Source organism: Haliaeetus leucocephalus, unplaced genomic scaffold (assembly GCF_000737465.1).
Source record: "Haliaeetus leucocephalus isolate CR32 unplaced genomic scaffold, Haliaeetus_leucocephalus-4.0 Scaffold484, whole genome shotgun sequence".
NCBI lineage: Eukaryota > Metazoa > Chordata > Aves > Accipitriformes > Accipitridae > Haliaeetus > Haliaeetus leucocephalus.
Window position 1 is genome coordinate 5,880,176 of NW_010972920.1, and position 22,749 is coordinate 5,902,924.

At 39.2% G+C, this 22,749-nt stretch overlaps 1 protein-coding gene across 1 annotated transcript in view; it reads right to left on the reverse strand.

Moving 5' to 3' along the window:
• Positions 1–22,733, reverse strand: part of SEC24D (SEC24 family member D) — a 59,935-nt gene extending 37,202 nt beyond the window's left edge. The window contains exons 1-8 of the mRNA XM_010575548.1: positions 22,709–22,733; positions 19,054–19,244; positions 16,964–17,090; positions 14,709–14,857; positions 12,344–12,613; positions 11,424–11,545; positions 7,737–7,848; positions 6,278–6,405 (exon numbers count right to left, since the gene is read on the reverse strand). Coding sequence (XP_010573850.1) covers positions 6,278–6,405; positions 7,737–7,848; positions 11,424–11,545; positions 12,344–12,613; positions 14,709–14,857; positions 16,964–17,090; positions 19,054–19,204 — 1,059 coding nt within the window. The 5' untranslated portion in view covers positions 19,205–19,244; positions 22,709–22,733. The remainder of the gene's footprint in view (positions 1–6,277; positions 6,406–7,736; positions 7,849–11,423; positions 11,546–12,343; positions 12,614–14,708; positions 14,858–16,963; positions 17,091–19,053; positions 19,245–22,708) is intronic.
• Between the last annotated feature and the right edge of the window lie 16 nt (positions 22,734–22,749).

The following is a 22,749-nucleotide window of genomic DNA, read 5'->3' on the forward strand; positions in this document are numbered from 1 at the left end:
CTCACCCTTCTTACTAGCTACAGAATATGGACAGCAGAACCTGAGTCCCCACTGAGCCCAGGGTAGATTGCAAGAGCGTGTGGATTTCCCTAATTCTTCTTATTTATTTAACATTTGAATGACTTATTTAAAACCCAAAGTAGCAGACTTGGGGTCTAAAAGAAAATTCGCACTCTGGTACTTGACTTTGTTCTTGAAAAAGAAAAAATATTTATAACATTGTATCATGTGCTAGTTATTCACCTCACTTAACTTTTAGCTTCTGCTAACCTTACAACTCTACCTAGGAAACCTTACTATCACTCCCTGTAGAAACCATGGCTTTTCAAACAGCTCAGCTGCACTGGTCATCATCAAAGTTCACTATTCTGAAAAGGTTAAATGGCTTTTAGCTCACGAGCACCAGCATTTCTGAGAAGTAATTCCATTCCAGTTTTATCTTTTAAGTAGTTAATTAACAAGGGAGAAAATGAAGAGTGAAATATTAAATTCCCACCAATGAATATTTCTAAAAAAAATAAATTCAAATAAATAGTAAAGAACATGGTAGAGAATGATGACACAAAACTACTAAGAAGCAAAGAAGGTGGTAATTTAGATATTTAAATATTTAAAACTATAGATAATTATTTGGAGTTGTTTATATTTGCTTTTACAACATGAAATACTCTTTTAACTACCGTTTTTTAGCAAGTAGTATTAAATGTTAAATCAAGATCACATGGTTTATTCAGGCTCTGGAAACATTCATACATCTCCAAAACAAATTCATGCAGGGCTTGGTCTATGATGATAACTGTGAGAGCTAGTTTATTTTTATAGACTGTTGCTAAAGCACTGGTGGACTAAAAATAAGTTCTGTCAAACAATGATACTGTATTCTCAATCTATAACAAACAAATACTTTCCATAGATCATCCAAATCAGGAGAGTGAACATGAACAGTTATTTTTGAGAAGTAATATATAAGGACTTCAAAAAGGTAAGATTCAGAAATGTCTATAGCTGTTAAGACGCTGGGCAGGGGGGTGAGGTAAGACATGAATGTTTTAACAGCCTTCGTTTGGAATGATATATAGCATATATGTAATGTTCACTAGTTTATAATTTCCTAGATTGGCTGTAGGTTTTTGTAGTAATCTTTGAGAAACCGTGTACCCTCCACGGCTTTTGCCCCTCTAACTTTCAACTTGAGGGCTTTTTTGAATAAACCAATTTCACTTGCTCTGCTCTGCCGAAGCCCTGTGCCTATATGCCAAGTGTTGCTAACTTAGCTGATCTTGCGATATCAAACACAACCCTACAACAATCTCTATTGAATGGTCACTATTTATGTCTTAAATTTGCTCTCACTTGTGATTTAACATTACTGAAGTAAAGCCTCCTTTGTGAACTTTTCTTTAGTGTGGCCAGTTTTACTATTTAAATTTTGACAATGGCTTCTCTAGAATGTTTTCATTGTGCAGTTTTACCAGGTTACGTGTGTGCACCTGAAATCCTGCATCTTAGCTGCATTAGATCTTTCTTACTCTTTCAACTATAAATTGTTGTGGAGTTGAGCTTTCCTCTCTTGATGTGAAGACTGATATTGCAGCCTACAGGTATAGGTATATGTTTATGTCTTGCTTTATATTCACTTATGTTGGCTTTGTGTCCTCTCAACTCAGAATTTCCACCAGATGCTATGGAACTTCCCAGACACAGTATTACTTCACCAGGTCTCAGTTGCCAGGGGAGTTTTTAGCAGGGTATAAAGCAACAGCATCTTCATCTTTTCATTCCACTACATTTCTGTAATTTTGATTTTGTTCTTTCTCACTGCAGGGGCAAGCCCTGCTTGTTTTGGGGTTCCCCCCAAAAAACCACATTACACTTGTTCAAAGACATGCATGAGATCTTTTCATTTAACATCCTTATCTAGCACCGTGATGATTTTACTTCATGTTCTTATTTTCTCCCACAGGGATAATCTGTATCCCATTCTTTACTGGCAATGGAGATAACGTGTTGCACACATCTTCAAAAGATGTCCCTGTTCAAGTTTGTGTATTTCTCAGCTCCTGACAGTTTTTTTTCCCAGACCTTAGTTAAAAAAAAATTTTATTCACTTTGTATGCTAACATTCCCACTTCACTTCTGGAGACGGGACACCAGCCCCTGTGTGTAGACACTCCACTTTCCCCAGAAGAACCCACAGTGACTAATGAACTTAAATCTGCCTTTCAGAAATGCTGAAATCCCCAATTGTCTTTTTCCAGGTTGGACCTCCAAACTGGAAGAGCATTTCTGAGAAAACTACTGTTAAGTCACTGGACCTAAACTTTTTACCTGAAAGCTCCCAGGATCTTTTATCTCCATCCCCCTGTGTTCTTAGTCAAAGGAAACAAATCCTCAAAGCTCTATTTCCAGTTGACTACTGTTTCTATGAATGCAATTGACAGCTTTCTTTTTTTGCCTTTTTTTTTTTTTTTTAATTCATTACAGACATGAATTCCAAAACTTCAGGGAATGTTTCAGGCTCTGTCAGCTGGAGCACTATTGATTCTTCAGAGTAAAATCTGAAAGGACAGACAAATAAAAAATATCTACTTGGCAGAACAAAATGCTGCTAACCTGCAGAAGCTACAGTAAACTCCAAACAGAATTTCTCATAGGATCTCCTTGTCAACGAGTAACAGGAACAAAACAGATTTGACAGCAAAGTGATGCCTACCATCTCCATTACAGACACATCTCTGCCGTCTCCGGGACCCCAATTACCTTTTCCTACTCCCTCCTATTCAGTTGTTTTAGATGAAGAATCTCTCAGGCACTCCTTCCCACTGCCTGCACAGCCAAGAACAGCTCAACACTTTGCTCGGATGGTCAAAGTGTAAACTCAGCAAGAGACACTAATCAGAGCGCACAACCCTCCAACTGGTACCAACATGTAACACCATTTACAAGTCATCCACCAAAACGGTGAGTGTGTTCAATTAAGAAAGAAAATAAGGTCTGTACAGTCGTGCTCTCCTTCTCATATACATATCTAATTCTACCAGTGCCAGTAGACTTAGTTATTTCATTGCTTTTTTACTAAATTTTTGCTGCAGTTCAGATTACAGAGTGCCAAACAAAGCATGGATAGCAGAAAAGATCCGCAGTTCTCTTGATGTTATTTAGGTCACCTGGACAGAACATAATGCTTCATCAATGCAAAAAAGAATCCTCTCAAAGAATCAAAATCCACACTCAGGATTGGCTTCCAGAAAGGAAGAACAAGCCATCTGAAGACTGCACTGAATCCTTGTATTATTTGGAAATGGGAGCAAGGTTAGGTTTTTCCTTTGTTTCTAACTGTCTTAGTACAGTAATGGCATAGAAAAAAACCAACCAACAAAAAAAAACTCAGACAAACATGAATTCTATGGCAACAGACCACTGAAAATGCAAATATATTTTATATACTATTTTAAATTAATCCTCAACTATAAGTGATGATCAAAGCAAAATACCAATTAATTAAGAATTATATTTATGGAACAGTCATAAGTCTATTAGTCACTTGAATGACCCTGATAGCCCACAGCTTTTTAAATATGGTTTTACTAACACAGAAAGGCATGGTCTATGTAATATGCATGATAATGGATTATGTAAACAGCGCAGATTTGCTGAAGTTCTTACAGTACAAGTGAGATAGGTCAGTTTCTCAGCTGTTCCTAACCATATTACCAGCTGCACAAAACATTTGTGGCCATTTCACATCCATGGTCCGCTAAACCCTTACAGTCACTGCTTTTCTTCCTCCTCCTCTGAAAAGAAACAGAACTGAAATTCTCTGGGTGCTAACACTGAGTATATTAGAAACAGCAGAAACTGAGACATATCTGCAGCTGGAGCTGCAGCAAAGATGAATGAAGGGAAACTATTCATTAAAAGGCTAGAAGAAAAAAAATCATTATTTTAAACAGTTACTACGTACAACATGCTGTTTATCAAGAGATAAAGATTAGACAGAATCCCGCTTTGTACTGAGCCCTGTAACACATGGTGAGCATCACCTATAGACACTGTCAAAAGGCACTATCCATAAGATAGGCTAGATATTCTGAAACAAGGAACATTCTGTGCCTCGCAGTCACTAGTTCTAGTCAGAATGCACCATACTAGGAAATTCAGAAACACAAATAAACCCCTGAATGTATTTTACCTCTATAAAAATCCCAGTTCTTTCAAATTAAGTGGCTTTTCAGAATTAAAGTCATTATAAATCCCACATGGAAGACCATTTTTATTAGAAGATCTGAAGAGCAAGATTTTATTTTGGCAGCAGCAGTGAAGACAAAGGGCACAGGCAAGCCTCGGAAAAACTGCCTCAGCTAAGACTGCCCAGCACTTCCTACTGTAATACCATCTCTTCAGTTCTTATAACTTTACTAAGCTCTAATTGTTCAGACTAAAATTTTCCACGCTGGACTTTTGCCAATTTTGAGAAACATTTTTCAGAGTTTTTTTAGCCTCTTCCAAAAAAGAGGCTAGGGAAAAATACACTGCTCTTTACAGATTAATGAATTCCACTGACCCTTCCAACAGCTTCAGAGTACTAACACTTCAGAACGGGTAGGTCACTGAGTACATCTTTTTGCCAACCCTGGGAAAACGCTCCTGAACTTGACCAAGTACAAGTGTTTGTACATACTGCTAATTTATGTACACAGAAGAGATTTAGATTTTAGGAACTCATTGATCACCCTATCCAAATACTATGCAGGAGGCAGGGAAGTCATGGATGGGGGACATAAACGATTAGAGACAGACTGAAAGTGAAAGATGCACAAATGAAGAGCCAACATGAAAGCAGAATCGGTAAGTGTCACCTGGGCACAGAAACTGGGATAAAGTGTAGTAAAGAATAAAAGTTGGCTGGTAAAGTGAAGGGGTTGAGAAGCAACAGCAGGAGTTTCATCTAGGAGAAAATGCAGGACGGCAACAAGCCAAGTCTGCACGCTCCCCTCAAGAACTGGAATGAAACCCCAAATTGCTGTCTAGCAGACAAATGGCGAGACTCAGTATCTGCAGAACCGCAAGTAATACATCCTATTTCCCTGTGGACCACAGAGAAGATAACTACATACTACCCTGCTAAAATAATACTCTTAATTCAAATTACAGAGGCTCGTTGGATTGGAAGTTATCCATCCTGATAAAGAACAACATCTGTTTTTTTCCAACATATTTTTCAAAAACCCCTAAGAATTTACAAGTAATAAAACAAAGTTAAAGAAAAATCAAAGACTGCAAAACCAAGATCTGAAAGTCTTTGCAATTTTAATTAGGCTTTTCTGTGCATGTATTTTATGAGGAGTTTTTGAAGACACAATCACATACTGCAACTTTCATGAAATCCCCATTTTTTTCCCAGCAAACAGCGCTCTGAAAGTAAATTAGTGCAGCACATGAAAAGGAAATGCATTCTGCAGACCTTTGTTGCAGAATTTAGAAGCTGTGCAATGGAGAAGGCAGGAGTTGAAGAACAAGAAAGATGATCCTACAGATGATGCAGCTAAATGCTGCACTTGAAAACTGGTTTTATCCCTGTTACTGATGAAATCCTTAGGGGATGCCAGGAAGTCTGGGTAACTGTCTTAAGACCACAGGATACTGCCAACCTGCAGAAATATTTTGCAGAAGAACTATGGATACGTTTTGAATATGAAGAGCTATTAGAGATGGTAATGTGAGAAAAGGAATCGAATGGGTTAATACCTCCAAATGAGTACCAAAAATGGATGGTTACATTTGTCTTCTTTCTATGACTCAGATCGCCCAAGCAGAAAATACAATTATCTTCTCAGTCTGTTGTGAAATTAAATTATTTTGTAGAGAACTAAATGGAAAAATGTCATTCTTTCAATGTAACTGTCCACATCTTAAAATTAACTTGATACAGTTTGTGGTCATCCTCTTTTAATATCTTTGCCTATACCTATGGAGTTCCAGCAGAGCAAGCAACTGACAAAGCTGGCATAAACTAGAGGCAGCTGGGGGAACACCAGGACCCTGGTGGTTCAGACTACAGTTGTCACTCTTGTAACCCTTTCTAAACAAAGATTTTTAACCCTTGAATTTGCATCATGACACAAATGCATCTCATAATCTTCTGCCATCTCTCTACTGTCTTACTCCTTCACAGTCAGAGGTAAAACATTGTCACCCCCAACCCAATCAGAGAAAAACAAGTCCATAATATTTAGGAGACAAAACCACATAGGACTAATATTCAGTTAGTCCTTACCTCATTCGGTGGAACAATAGCAAAAGGCTGGATGACAGCTGCCAGTGGAATGCGAGCCTGTTTGGCCATATCTGAAGACGACGGGAAGCAGTAGGTAGTACATCGGATATAACGAGGGCTGGCGTGGCCTAGAACACCCAATATAGCATGCAGAATGAAAGGCTGTAAAAAGCAACCCGCCTGTCCCAAACACAAACCAGAAAAATCAAAACAGCAACATAAAGCAACAAGTGCATATGCTATGTTAAATACACGCTTTTTTTCCTCCCATGCAAGCTTCTGCCCATCCCTCCTCTTTGTATGTCAGCCCATTGCCCCTCCCTGTGGGTAAATCTTTTCTTGCTGTTTGAGTTTAAAGCAGAGACTTAAACATATCAAGAAAAACCCCACAATTATTTGCAATAAGAATCTCAACAGACATTAGTTTGAAACCTATCATATCTAAGGTCTTAAAAGAAAATAATATGGACGAAACCCCCAGTGGAAATGTCAACACTGTATATAAAGAAATGCTGCAGACTGATACCTATTGTTAAGACTGCTCTAACGAGCTAGCTCCGATCCAGAAAACAGTATATCTGTGTTAACATCACCATGCTCATTTATCTTGCAAAATATAGTGTGCTAAAATCACCACACCACTTCTTGCAGCCCACTTAGCTCAGTTTCCTCAATGAGAAACTGTGCTGTGCACTGCAGACAAGAGGACTGAAAGGCAACAGGAGTTCAGAAATCAGCTTCCTTATGCTCCTTTTTTAACCATCAAGCTGCAGCTCTGCTCAGTTTCTTGAAAGGAATTTCTTTGTTCATCAGAACTGCATTACCCCATTCTCAGATAATGCCAAAAAATCTTGATGTGTTTGTACATTTTATACAGTTTATCCAAGCACTGATAAATTAACGCTGGACTAAGTGATACCATCAGTTTAATCTGCATGAAAATATCAGGCCTGCTGTCAAGAGCAGCACATGGAATATTGTACTTCCAGGCTCTAGACAGAGGCAAAGGCAGATACACTGGCCAAAGGAAAAAATTAAATCAACTAGACAGCTTGTACACTGCTCCTATCGCTTGAATAGAATTTTCCAAAATTCGTATCTTAAAATGTAACAGCGCTAGTCTCACTGCCTCTTCTAGTGTCCATCTTTTAAAATTTCAGAAGAATACAAAAAGGATTTTCAACTTGAAATTTAAAACCTTGAAAAATTTTAAGTTAAAAAGAAAAGTTGTCTCAACTATTCATATTATTTTAGAGGTCAGGAAAGGTAGAAAAGGTGTTAGGCAAAGTGTAAGAATTCAACTCCTCCCCCCCTTTTTTTCTTTAAAGGGAGTTTCCCATGTCATGTCCAATTCAGAGTAAGGAGTATCATTTTCAGATGAGAAATTTGAGAATTTAGTCTTTTTTTTAAATTACATTTGATTTATCTTTCTAGATAAATCAGTAACGAAGACAGTTACCTTGGTCTTGGATTACGCAGTCTGTGGTGACAAGAGGAGGAACCTGTCCTCTTGTGTTTGTAGCATAGATCTGCCCTCCCCTAGAAGCCTTATCATTTTCAATTACTTGAATCTGATGAGTAAGAAGCAAGGAGAGTATGAGAAAGGTAAGCCACGCATTCAGTTATGTTCATAAACAGTTATGCTAACATCTACACCAAGTAACACTATCGACATTGTCTTACGCAGAGGTGCTATAAACCTACCGCAATACAGGCTTCTGGACACTTAACAACTAGAAAATTATACACACAGCAGAGCAGTATAACTCTTACAACTGCAGTTGCCTGTTGGAGCTCAGGGGTAACACTACACATCGAGGTGGATAAGACCTATATACAGTGAACAAATGAGTTGTTTAGAGTAAGTATATTGATGTCCTGGTTTCAGGGGTTAAACCACGACAATTGACTACTAGAAGAACAGACCTTTTCAAGAGAGGCTAGCCAGCAAATTGAGACGACTGATGATGTAAATAACTCCTTGCTACTGAATCTCGCCTTCTGTTCTCCCAGATCAAACTGAAGTGCAAGGTTGCATCACCTTACTCAGATGCCATATACACCAGGTTATCTTTTGTATGACCATAGTTGTGCCAGCTGCAGTTCTTCATACATGAATGTACAGGTAATTGATCAGATTGCAACGGTGGGAGGGGTTAGCCCTCATTCCTCCTTACTAGGCTCCATGCACAGGGTGGTTAAGAAATAAACAATAATCTACATAGTAGATCACCTTCCTAGCTGAGCTATATTTCAGCACTGCCACTTAGAAAGCAGCAATTTAAAGTCCTGAGAAAAGCCTTGTTGGCCACTAGGTAGTATTTCAACACTGGAGCTCAGGGTTTTCATTCTCTAGGTCAGACTACCATGTTGTGGACTTCCTCCTAGAAAGAAAGTAAAGGAGAGCAATCACAGAAATTTTTATTAAAATGAGGCAGCTCTGATCATGTACAGATTTACTCTGGTTGAAGCCTAGTTTATAGCAATTTACCATGTAATGTCATGAAACACTCATGAAGCTGACTTTACTACTGAACAAATTCCCTTCCCATACGCTTCCTCCCCTGTCACTTCTGCACAGTCCCTCACCCCTGTTTGATACTTTTCAGGATATAACTGAAGTTATATAAAGGTGTATTTTGTTCCACACCATAAACTGGCTCACTGAGATGATACCATTATTCTTCTCTTCCCTCAGAGAAACTATCTTTTCAGCAATCTGGTTTAGGGAGTAGCCAAACAGCTGTGAGAGGCAAGAGGAATGAGACGGGGAATTTCTGAAACTGGCTTTGCCGCCACTGCTGGTATCGCATGGAATAGTATCTTTACACTGCACATGAATTTCTAATAATAGCTAGGGAAGTTCAGAAGCCTCTGTTGGAAAGCAAACAGAGAAGAAAAACAAAATTAGTTGCATGGAGTCTATTGATCATTGTCCAAGAGGTATTTCCTAACACACTGGAAATAATCTGGGGCCTGTAACTTTTTTTTTCCCCCCAATAAAGTTTTTGCATTGCAATTTAAATATACAATACATTCCTCAGAGAGCTTGTTATATCTTCTGCTTGATTACTTTTCTCTGCCTCCTTGGCTTGTATACTTATTGCTAACTCTTGCATTAGAAGGAAAAAGGTTTTGCTCTAAAAAGCTCCACTGGCTGAAGAAAGCAAACCACTTCCAGACTTAGCTCTGCAAAGGATCAATGTACCATGGTACTCTGCAGTTAAGTGACCTAAATATATCATTGTTCTTGGAAATAATTGTTGACAAAGCCCAGATGCTAGTTTTCATAGATGTCAGAGCACATATCAACCTCTAACATATGTAAGAAAAATATAAATCAACAATGGCTACAGATAAGCAGCAAATTTATCTGGCCACACTACTGTAATTATATAATGTAAATATAACAAGAGAAATACACATGGTCATACTTATTCCTCATTCTGAATTAGCTTTTTGCCCTTTACAGACATTGACCCAGATCATGTTTCTTTTAAACATGTCATCATGTCATTTTGATCCTCTCTGTGCTGCTTAAACAAACCTTTTAACCTATTTTAACGTTGCTGTCATAGTCAAGGCTGTTTATTCTACATGTGTAATTGAAACAAGACATCAGTCCATGCTTTCATGCCAGACCTCCTTCTCCCTGCCTCCCTCCTCCTCTTTTTTTTTTTAATTAGACAAGACCATTTTATCCTTCTTATATAAAAAGCACCATACTGAAACACTAGGAATGACTGACCTATTAAGGGCATTTGTTAATTATACAGACACTCACTTTAGCTTTTTTACACAATGGTTTACAGTTACATTTAACTTGAAAATTGCCTTTAACAGAGGCAATTGCAGTTGTTACATTAACCTCTAAGTGATTATCAACAAGCATTTTTCCAAATTTCTGGGGGTTTCACATCAAAACCATCACTGGATAAAAAAAATAATCCTTCCTAGAAGGAAAAAAAATAATCCCAATTTAAGGAAGCAGGGCTGCTCCCTACTAGACAGTGTCAGGCTTTTACACAAATGCTTTTCCCTCATCTTGGTGGAACACAAATTCTTTCCTGTACAGCAATACTACCTCAGCAGAGAAGTGGAAGACTCCTTCACCCAGACTAGCTTACAGTGTGGTGGTTAATACGTTTTTTTAAGTAGAAAGTTCTAGGTCAAAGCTGCAGGACATAGCTGGCTTCAAGAATCCCAACTCTCCAAGGAACTTTTGACCTGTCCAGACAATTGCCAGAACCAGTATAAGTGTGTGCATCAGAATGTGTTTTCCCCATGAGTTCAGCACATTTTCTCCCTCTACTTCAATTAGTTGTTCCCAGTAAATAAGTTAAATGCAGCCTGCATCTCACTAGTTATTCCTTTGAGTAACAATTAGACTATTTAAGATGGACACAACCACAACCTTGTTTTCTCTTTCTCCAATACCATTCTAAGAAGAAACACTGTCCCACCACTGCATGTTCAGATGTGCTTCAACAGCTGAGCCTCTTCAACCTGTGTGAAGCTTAACCATTAAGTATATTCCAAGCTACTGAAATCTTTACAAGGCTGCAGCAACTGGAAGGATGCTCAGGCAAATAATTCTAGTTGCCTGGGAAACTCCTGAAATCAAACAGTGAGATGGCTTTTGAGCATGGGACTTCTCAGCATTTCCAGGATTGCAGTTTTAGACTTCATGTACCTGTACTCTCCACAAATTCTACTTTAGGTGTCTGTTACTAAGTTTAAGCCGTCAAACTTTCTGGAGTGAAAAGGAAAGGTGATTAGCTGCAGTGAATGCAAGTAATCCTTCAGTACTGCTCACTGTCATACCAAGACTCCTGTTGAGAATTCCTATTAAAGTATTTGGAGTCATGGGTATGTCCCATGTTAGATAAGGTTATAAAGCCTCTTCAGTACTAAAACTAAGGTTATGCATTAATTTATCCAAAACTGACAGCACAGAGTACAAAATTGCGTGTAATTAAGAAACTGCAAAAACTGGAACATACCTTGTGAACCAAGCCACCTAAGTGCAATTTTATGTTACAAAAAACCCAACAACTAAAATAAATACAATATTAGTATTGTCATTCCTTTAACTAAAATGCAGCAGAAATTTACTTTTATAAAAAATTAGTGCCACGTTACTTACTGGGCTTGGAATAGAGTCAGGATCAAGCTTCTTCTGCTGTGGACCTGGGAGCTGTGCCGGACCCCCAGGAAAAGCACCAGGATAAGACAGTTGAGATCCTGCCATCTGAGGACCATAGCTTGCTGCAGAGTTACAAATGACAATTCATTTAAAGTATTTAAGTTGCGTTATCAATTTTTAACATCAACTTTTGCCACACAATTCATTCATGCTCAGCTAAAAGCAACTTCTCCTTCCCTTCTGTTTCCAGCAAGTAAAGGACACGGATTACTTTGGCTCATGCAGTCTGTGTTTTAAAGGTAAGCATAAGACTAGGTGCGACAACTTTGGCTCCAAAGTTCTCAGGTATGCGTCAAATAGGATGGTTAGTAGAGATTACTACAGCTACTCAAACCAGGCCACTACATTAGTGAGAATCTCTCCCCTAGCATCAGTCAATGCAAACAGGTCTAATTAGCTTTTCAGTTGTCAAAATAACTGTTTTACTCACCTATGTCAGGTGAAATAATTGTATTGAGTTACAACTTTTTATTGATACAGTAAAGCGTTTTTGAAAGCCACTTATGACAGACAGCGCTGTAAGACAGAGAACAACCTATACCTTTACAGAGTATAAGAAAAACTCCTTTCTACAGTACATTGTGCCTCTACTCATTACTAACCAAAATATTACTGTTCCTGATCCAAATTAATCTCCTTTTTCTTGTTACAGTCTCAACAGAGCGCTAAACTTTTGAGCAAAAGCACGGTCTACTTTGAATGTACTGACTGACAATGCAAATCTTTCCATTCTACACAAAAAAGGATTAAATTTTCATTTTTCGAAGTAAGCAGAATATCAACTGTGAATGGTCACAGTTCCACCAGTGATTCTCCATGCATGTTTTGTTTTCAATTACATAACAAGCATCCTTCCTTACCTTGCTGAGGATGATATCCAGGCCCTGGAGGCTGTCCTGAAAGCTGCTGCAAGTTAGGATTTGGGGGGACAGGCCCAGGGATTCCATCTTGTCTGGCCATAGGAGGCAACGATGGCTGAGCACAAAGGCCATTAACATTATTTGCTGGTGGAGGAAGCTGTGATCCAGGTGGTATAGCGACTTGCTGCTGGGTTGGTGGTGGTAGCTGTGGACCCTGAAAAGATGCCGGATGCCCAGAAGACATGCGAGTGCTCGGAGTAATGCCAGGACCTGAGCAAGAAACTCTGTCAGCTGAGTCAAAAATGAAAACCTACTTACTCTGTGTGGAAGGTGTTCTATTTTTGGTCAATACATTTACAATATATAGGCAATATTGTATCCCATAGTGACAATGCTGCATTATTGGGATTCTGAATGCCTGTTCACATAACAGCATAAACTGACCTCATAGTTTAAGTCTGAACTGATTCAGATATTCAATTTTATTTCTTCTGGCTCTATTTTCAATAAAACCCGGCAGCTGGGGTGGATGGGGAAAGACAGAGGGAAGTCAGCCTTTGACAATTCTTTATTGGAATACACATAAATCACTATTCGCTTTTGAAATAATATTTAATTTCATAATGTGAAACAACATTCTTTTTGCTTAATAATCAATTTCTCTTATGAGGCATGTTTTTGCTAGTCTATTTGCATTTCACCATGACAGGTTTGATGGAAGATAAATCCACCCATTTTATCAGGTTTACAACCATCTTCTGGTTTTGATGCTAAAAGATGAAACATGTGGGAATTATTTTGTACATACTGGTGAGGAATAGTTTGCTGTTTATAAGATCCAGATTCCAGTTAGAATTAAGAGGACCCTGGAAATAGGGAGGGCGGGTTGAGACTTACAATCTGTAAATACTTATTACTTTACAAAACCTACGTTTTTTAGTCAAATTTCTCCTCAAAGACCTATGGCAAAATAATTTTCAAGAAAGCTAAAAGAATAACCAAAATTACATTTGGAGCAAAAGGACCAATATGTTAATACACAAATATTGAAATGCATCTTCTGTCAGACATGTTAACTGAAAAAAAATTTTCACATGCAAAACACAAGCTCAGGTTCTCAGCTGGTACAAACAAACATCACTCCAGTAGCTTTACAAGCTGTGAATTTCAGCACTCCATCAAGTTACACCAACTTAGACTTACGGCTAAGGAAAAATCAGGAGAACAAAACCCAACACAAAGGCAGAGTTGTAAAGAACCTATGTCTTCAGTGGTCTGAAGGGTACGTCAACCTTCCAGCGTGTAACACAAACAAGAACGTTATTTTTTACACAATTATTGCTGAAAGCAATATAGTGAAGGCAGGAAGCCAAAAAAATATGTTTTGCTCTAAATAATATGAGTTGCTATATATGAAGTGCTCTAGAGGTGCTGGGCCACACTCCATCCTGTATAAAAAGGCCTAAGTTAATTATGCACTTGCAGTTCAGTACATCAAGGCTGAACTCAAGTCTAAATTAATTTTTCTAAGGTGAAGAAGATGTAAGTTTTCACAAGCAATTATACAAACAGAGGGTCAGACCCATGGTATTTATGCAGGTTTCATTCAAGTCAAATCAGCAACTCGTAAAGCCAGGGTAGGAACAGTGATACAGTATCAGTGCAGCCTGAACTGAAAAGTTCACCTTTACACATATCTTACAAAGATATCAAACACGAAGGTGATCCTCATTTAAAAAAATCATTCTCCTAAACACACTGGTCTCAGAAAAACAAGATGCTAATTGGATTTTACTCCTTTTAAATGAAATGCTAAATTTCACCAGGAAATACTCTGGAAAAGCAGATATAACCAAACAGAAAATTAGAGGTGGGAAGTAATTTACATGGAAGAATCACACGATCACATCTTTACCTCGTGGCTTAAGTTTGAGATGTTTTAACCTCAAAATAAGTGCAAATAAATTTAGATGAAAAACTAAACTGTAAGATTTGGACAAAAAAGAATACAATAGTTTCAAAACAGAGAGAAACTCTAAAACGCTGAGAAAAACAAAGCCCTGTCTGCATATTATTGCTCATGCCTAGGCTGTTACTAGCAGGATCACCACATAATCTGAGAAATGACTGATAAGATAGCTAACTTCTACGGAAGGTTCATCAAACATCAATTCAGAATGAACCCAAGAAAATCAATTTAAGGAATAGGATGAGATTTAAAAAAATAATTCTACGAACTTGAGCAAATTATAGTGGTCAAAGATTTAATTTTCTGTTTACAGAGAAGTCGAGTAAGTTTCTAATTATCATAGTCTTAATAGCTTTAAATGAGAAAAAGCTAATCAGATCAGATAAAACTGATTACCATAGCTATTTATCTGCATGCTGTTGAGCTGGTTAGCAAGTTGTATTGTAGATGAAGTGGATGTAGTATTTGGGCAGGCTGGTTGTGTCTGATGACTGTAGGGAGGATAGGAAGGTCCTGTATTGCTTGGAGGTGGAGGGCCTTGAAACCTGAAGGGAAAAATTAGTGCAGTTATGCAAAAAGTTAAATCAACCAATCATAATTCTAGAAGATCTCATACCTTCTCAAGGGTGGTGCTGAAATAATTAATTAGGACAGCGAAACTCCTAATAGTTTGCTCACATTCTGCTCAGAAAAATATATACTTGTATTAAAATAGTCAAGAAGCACACAGAGATTGCACACTTGTTTTAAAAAAAAAAAAAAAGAAGACAGTACATATTTGTTTGCATACTTATTAGAAACAAGGAAGAGTGAATATGCCATGGCAAGGAGAGAGTAGTAATAACTATATGAAAGCTTGAAGATTAAGAAATACAAGCTTCTGAACCTATCACATCACTCCACCCCCTTTCCATGCTTATAAAGGAAAATTACCTATGGGGGATGGGTGAAGAAGTTTAGAAGAATCTGTGAAGAGAAGAAAATGAAGTGAGAAACTTAAGAACTTCCCTGTAGTAGAGGAAAAAAGAAGATGCAGGTTGGGAAAAACTGCTTCATGATTATCAGATATGGAAAAACATGAACGCAAGAAAAATAATGAAAGAAAAGAAAGCAGTAACACACATGTGGCTTATAAAGATATTTCCTACCAGATTATTTCACTCCGGAAAAATAAGATAGCAGGCTATCTCCCAGAGACGATCTACACTGATTTTCCTATGACCACTTCTAAAACTGAGGAGGGGCCTAGCTATTTCAAGTGAAGTAGAATTCACTTTCCTTGAAATTTTGATGTGTAAATTTCCTGGCCTAGAATAGCAACTCTCAGCAATTTGGGAATAAACCAAGATAAGGTGAAAAACAGTAGATGTGCAGCTGTCAGGGCAATGACTGGAAGCTAGGAAAGAGAATCAGTATTTTTCTGGGTTGGTCACGTCCACTCGACTCCGTTCACCTTGCTTTTTCATGTTCAGAACAAATTCCACTTCTCCCTATGCATTAGTACACTGTCTTTTACAACTGATCACTAGTCTCTCTGGGTCCTCCTTTACACAGTGATAACACATAGCCAACAAACAGGCTTCCCTATTTTGATGCCTAATAAAACACACACATGGCTTTATTTGAACGCAAGTAACTATACAATAACTAAAAAGCACAGAAGCAGATTAAGACTTCAACCAACTAAAACAAGAATGTCATTAAATGGTGTCAAGTTCACTAAAACTAAAATAGCTATAGGTACGCAAACTAATTTTGCCACTCCTGGGATGTAAGCAAAATAATTAACATTTGACAGAATTAAATAAAAGAGCTAAGCATATTTACCCACTTATAACTACCTGCAATATAACCATTGTGTAATAAAGCTTGGCTATCCCCTCGTACAATCATTTTTCCAAGATTTCTTTTTACAACTTCCACCTTTCCCTATTTTCTCCCTTCCCCACTCCTGTCTCCTTCACTTCTTCCTGTGAGCTCTGGAAATGGCACTTCAAATAAACTCGTCATAGTCAATCTCAGACCTAAGCAAAAAAGTAGCAGTCATCCATCTGAGAAGGTATAACAAAACTGCATTATAAAATGTCTTTAAAGTACCCTATGGAAACTTGGCTGTGATCCCACAACAACGAAGCAAAGACATCCTAACAAGGGCGGGGGGGAGGGGGCATGAGGGGGAGAACTACAGATATAGAGACATGCACCAGCTTCTAGTCAAAATTCGCTGGCAACTATTAATTTGTAAATAACAACTTCTTGGTACCTCACAACAAAGGAGAATTAAGACATCAGAAAGCGAACAAAAATAATAATGCAACTTCTATATCAAACAGCACTTATAACACCTTACTGCTGCTTTGAAGCGATGGGTCTAAGATCAAAAAGAAAGCATAATTAAAAAAACTCCACACAATGCACGACAAAGACCTGACTGGCTGTAAAATGGAACTTAATGAGATTACAGATCATACTGTAGGATATGGCAGTTTAACATCACAGGGAACCGAACCAGAAGATCCAGTTCAGAATTCGAATAAGTCAGAACTGCTGAAGATTAAAGGGATGCCATACTTAAATGTCAGTGAAGCAGCCGAAGAGAGGTAACAGAGGTCAAATAGCTTAGATCTCATGTATTAATTTTTGAAAGTCACCTATGTGGCTGTTGCCCTGGTGTACTGGGCCCATTCTGGAAGTTGGTCTGGCTGAATTGATGTGTACCAGGTGGTGGAGGCCCAACAGGAACCAAAGATCCAAAAGGCACAGACGATTTTGACACACCTGCAAAAGAAGAAGTACTTTTATGTAAGAACCCTGTAAGAAAGCACAAGATCGCCAAAAAATGCAAGTGTACAGCCCTGCTCTACCAGTAAGAATATGGGCTCTAGGTGGCCCTACTTGAGCAGGTGGGTTGGACCAGATGACCTCCAGAAGTCCCTTTCAACCTCAGCCATTCTGTGATTCCATTAGAAAGAACAGATTTCTCGTCAACTATAGAAGCAGATATGAAAAAGAACAGATAGTAAAAAGGAAGCAAATCGTAGTTGGTAACTTTCCACCCAAAAGGGACAGTAAGAAACCAAGAATGAACAAACAGACCCTGCAATTCAATTTGGGATACTGGTAATTCCCTGTCACCCAGTTATCTTTACAGGTATAAGCAAGAGGTCCCTTTGATTTCAGAGACCATGGTCAGAAAGAAAACTTGGAACAACCTTTAAAAAAAAAAAAAAGCCTCCATATGTAGAACCTGTAAACCTATGCTAAAAATGGTTCTTAATTCAGATCTAGAATGGTGACTATAAAGGGACTACAATTTATGTAAACAGCAGTGCCGAATAAACAGCTTTCCAACCTGTATTTCTTGACTTATTTTCCTTTAAATTACTCTAACATCAAAAATTTGTTTGGTACCAAAATTGATATTTTTCCCCAAGTATTCTAAAGCCAATTACCAGAAGTAGTTCTATCTTCTGACTATATTCAGCATTGGATTAAGGTAACACAACTCCTGCTGTCTTTAAGAAGCAGTTTTAGAGAAATTGGGTAAAACTTCTTTTTTCTGTTCTCACGATAACACAAAAATCAAGGACACCACAGAACATTTAAAAAACCTCAATATACTTGGATACTTAGTTCTGTCATTACCTTACTCCACCATCTCAAATACTAAATTTAATGTAACTTATCATAATCTGAATGTTATTAAAAATTTTAACAATTTTTTTTTTAGATGCCTTAGAGAATACTTCAGACATCTTTACTATTTTAACTAATTTTCCCCTGTGACATCAGGCAAAATATTGAGATGGTCCCTCTTCCTGCCTCCCTATCTTGGTTATGTTTATTAGTAGACTAGCAGAGGGAAGAGGAAACCTTACTCTCTGGATATTTTCCACAGCCCCAGTTCACTAGTGTAGCATGCCTACTTGAACTTTACTGAAATTAGACCAGCATGACTTACACACAGCAAAATGGGCTTAAATTCCATGCTTTCAAATTATTTTTTTTAAGCTTCAGCTACCATATACTCATATATTATACTTCTTGAAAGATCTGAAGCCGTGTATCAGTAAGTTAAAATTAATGAAAAGCAAAGGAGAGACAAAGACAGCCATGTTTATCTGTTGGATGTCAATGACATTATCTGTAGCATGATTATGCTGGCAGAAATAAAGCAAATACCCCCTTTGCTTGTGGCCAAGGTGCCCTTCCTCATAGAAGGTAATTGTCTCCTGAGTGGTTAGAAAGCAGACAAGCTCTACTTACCATGCATCATCCAAATACATCAGCAAGCTTAAGTAGGAGAACACCCACTCATACTCATAGGCAAGTTTGTGCTCAAGAATTCAGCAGGACAAAGGTCCTATTGTGAAGACTACAACCCGTTTCTGACAGCTTGCTTGCCATTGACACATATGAGTTGAGAAACATTTCTCTATTCACAGAAATCACCCCTTTTGTATGTGTCTGTATTCGGTATTACTCATAATACAGCATTAAGCACTGGTGCTTATTGCGTCCTGGACAATGGAATTCACACACGAAGGTCAGATACCCACTACCATGCATCTTACATCAACATCTGAGCATCAACAATAACACAGACAAAGCTAGTGCAGGATGCTGTTGCAGTAGCAGTGTAAAACTGAGCATTTTGTGCTGACACAAGTAAGAAAAAATGATGCAAAATACCTTCACAGAGCAGTAGACCCTGAAAACACATTTCAAGCCAAATTCATACCTGGTTGAGGTGCTGCGTATGAGGAGTTAGGGTCCCCATAATGCCCATAATGAAGTGAAGAATTAGGTGGTCCAAAACCTGCAGAAAAACCCCCTATTCCTGGCTGGGATTGGGAATATGGAGGTGCTGCAACATAACCTTGTTGACTCATGATGGCAATATTCTCATTCCAAGTATCGGGTCCTCTTAATCTGCAAAAGAGAAAGTGACACCTGCTACTACTCTTCACTCTGTGCCTTTTAAAAGGCTGTGAAACGTGTTCCCAAAAAAGACAAAAGATACATTTGAGGGCAAAAAAGGACCTGGAAGTCAGGGGAAAATAGTGGGTTTGCTTGCTTGCTTACTTGGTTTCCTCAGCACTACCACGTACTGCATGAATTTAAACAAATCACTGAATTTATCTGAACGGGATCCACCCCTCCCAGGCCCATGGAGAGAAAAACGGTAAGTAATGGATATGCAGGTGGAAAAAAACTCAAAGGACAGTCTCAAACTGTTCTCTTTACTGGGAAAACCTAGACTTCTACTACACCTGAAAAATACACTGTGAGTCCCACTCCCCAAATACCAGATATCCCCCCAATGCACACACTGAAAAATAAGGAAAGGCAGAGTGACCAGAGTATGAAACTCCTCTAGCAAACCCTTCTCCTGTCCTAGCACACCTTTTTTTAGAGGAAGTATGGAGTATGGCACCAGCTTTTCATCAAACCTTCTGCATTAAATCCATTCCAAGCAAGTGAAGGAAGATTCCTTGCTTTTGACGCTGGTGAAAGAGAGAATAAAGTTCAGGATAGAGAGAGATCCTATTTCCAGCCAACTTCTGCGTTACTGGCCCAGGCCTGAGCAGCCTTTTTATAACAGGACTCCATAGCGTGACAAAATTGAGCACAAGGTATTCCACAAATGAGAAGCTGTTCTCTGAGGGCAGTATGGCCTCAACAGTACCATATGTTGTCCTTGCTATTACCAGGCATCTTTTCCCTAACCTTTCACATCTTGATGCTGTTGTTGTTATGGAAAGAAAAAAAAAAAAACAAACAAACAAAAACAAACAGAATTTGGTTACAAGCAATCAGGATAAAATAAAGTTTTGGGAAACTTTCAGGAAAGCGTATCCTGATAATTGCAATCATGTTTAGAACTAGAAAATCTGAAGAATTCTGCATTACTAAACCAGATGACTGTATTTCATAAGACTATTTTTCAGATACAGTGCCCCTTCCACCAAGAAATTTGAAAAGTTATTGAAGTTGTACACTTCGCAGCCTTGACAGCTAGCTTTCTCTTTTCCATGTAAGACAGAATTTTAAATTTTGACTTCATATTGAACTTAACAAAACCAGAATTCCACTAAGTTTCTTGATGCCCAAATTAAAACTGTTTCAAGAAATGTTGAGGATCCAAACCCTGAATGAGCACTTACTACTTCTGTAGTCCCAAGTACATAGGTCAGGCATCCCCAAAGAACTAAAGATACATCATATAAACTAGCATTTTAAATGTTAAATGTTCCTTTGAAATAGGTTTCCCAACCATCTATATTTCGCATTCTTAGGCTTGAGCCATGGAGTCATCTCTGAGTATGCAAACTGGATGTAAGTAAATCAGGAATTGTGCTTCAGAAGCACGCAGAATGGCACCTCAAAATTACATGCAGCTCTAAGAACACAACAGACAAATTCATGCTGCACTGGCACATGCCAGTAGAGAAAAGCTATCCCTATGAGAAAACCCATCTTTAGGCTTCTCATATTAAACATACATTTCTGGAAAAAAAAAAATAAATCTGCAACAGTTTTACTAATCTTCCACGTCAGAGAAGAAACCACTTTGAGCTGGATACAGGGCCTAGTCCTCCTCACACATAGCCCGTGCAACCCTCTAAACCACACTCCTCAATGTAGCATAAGATTTCTCAGTTGCAGCATTAAACTGCTTCAGATAGAAGACAACTCCCTAACATTACCTATTTCTTAGCTAACAAGGTAAACATGGGGAGAAGAAAAAGAATGTTTAAACAGAGAGGCTTCATGCTGCCAGCCACACTTTCTTCCCTCCCCCGCCCCCATCAGAAAAGACGTGGCAGTATGAGCTTTAGCTGCTCCAAAAGACAGTAAGTCAGCACTAAATTACCTACACACTGGCACAGACATATATATAATTTTGTATCTATATAAAGGAAGGGATTTTCACTTTGATGCAGCTGCAACAGTCAACACCTTTAGCTGCGACAGCATCCAGGGGAAATGACTTCCTCACTCACTCACACACAAAAAAGTTTTGCCACGTCAAACTTCCCATAGACAGTATAAACACACAGAGGTTGTGCTGAAGAGAGACAGGAACTCAAACCACAAGCAAAATAATGTACCTTTATCAAACACAGTTCCAGAGTCTATTCAACGTTGAGCATATTTAATCCCTTCTCAAGATACGTATATATACCAACATAGGATGAAAATATTTTGGAGGCAACACCCGAAATATCAATAGAAACTGATCACCTAAGGTTTTAGTGATCAGATTCTAACAAGAGCCATACAGATTCACTCTGGAAATTGCATGAGAAAGATCAGAGGATCTGCTAAGCCCAGGTCTTTCCCTGGCTTTGTTTACTACAAGTGTCACTACACAGGAGGACATGAAAACTTTCTCCCTGTCTCTATGAACACTACTTTACACCCCACAGCCTGAGGAACAACACTAACACAAGCACTTATCCACGACTTAATTTACCGCTATTACAGAATAGGCTGTCATCTTTTTTTTCAGAGGATTACTGTACGTATGCAATGCTCTACTGCACTGACCTCTCTGTGAAGATGTAAAACTCTACTTTGTGCATGTAGAACTAGGACAACAGAATCAAAAATAGTGGATCATGTTTTTGGCTAACCGAAGGAGAACTATTAACTTTACATTTCTTCAGAGACACTGTGCTTGGTAACATCATTTAGGAAGAGGTGATGTCCCTCCCCAAGGCATGCTGCAATCTCAACTGGCAAATCATCTTTGGGGTGTGTGCATGTATCTACACACACATACACAGAATAGAATATAGCTACGCACATTACACTTTCTCTTTTTTTTTTTTTTAATACCACACTTTGGAATAAGCTATGACAGAATAAGCTTGGGTTTACTCCAATTCACTGCGAAACCCGCAAACAGTGAACACTTCTGTCCCCATTAACTAAGACTTTTAAGTTACCGTAGCACCCCAACAGGTCTCACCACTCGGTCGGTGCTACCACCCCGCTCCCCGCAGGACACGGCTGCCTGCCCGCGGTAGGAGGAACGCGGCACGCCGGCAGTACCTGTGCCCGGCCCCCCCGTGCCGGCGCTGAGGGGCAGCGTGCCGCTCGCGTGGGCTCCGCGCAGGTAGGGTGCAGCTCCCCCAGCTCCGGGGCGCCCAGAGCCCCTGCCCTCTCCCACCGCCCCTCGGGCTGCCTCTGACGGCGGTCCCACGTCCCGCGGGGCACAACCGCGACCCCCCACACACACACCTCGCCCGGGCGCTGCCCCGGCGGCAGCGCCCGATACCCCCCGCCGGCTGTGGAGACCCGGGGAGGCCGTTAGGACCGTTACCTGGGGGCCGCGCGCAGCCCCCCGCCTGCCCGCGCGCGCCGCCGCTCGGGGACACTCAACTCACCCAACTGCCACGTCTGAGCCTGCCCCCGCGCCACCGCCTCT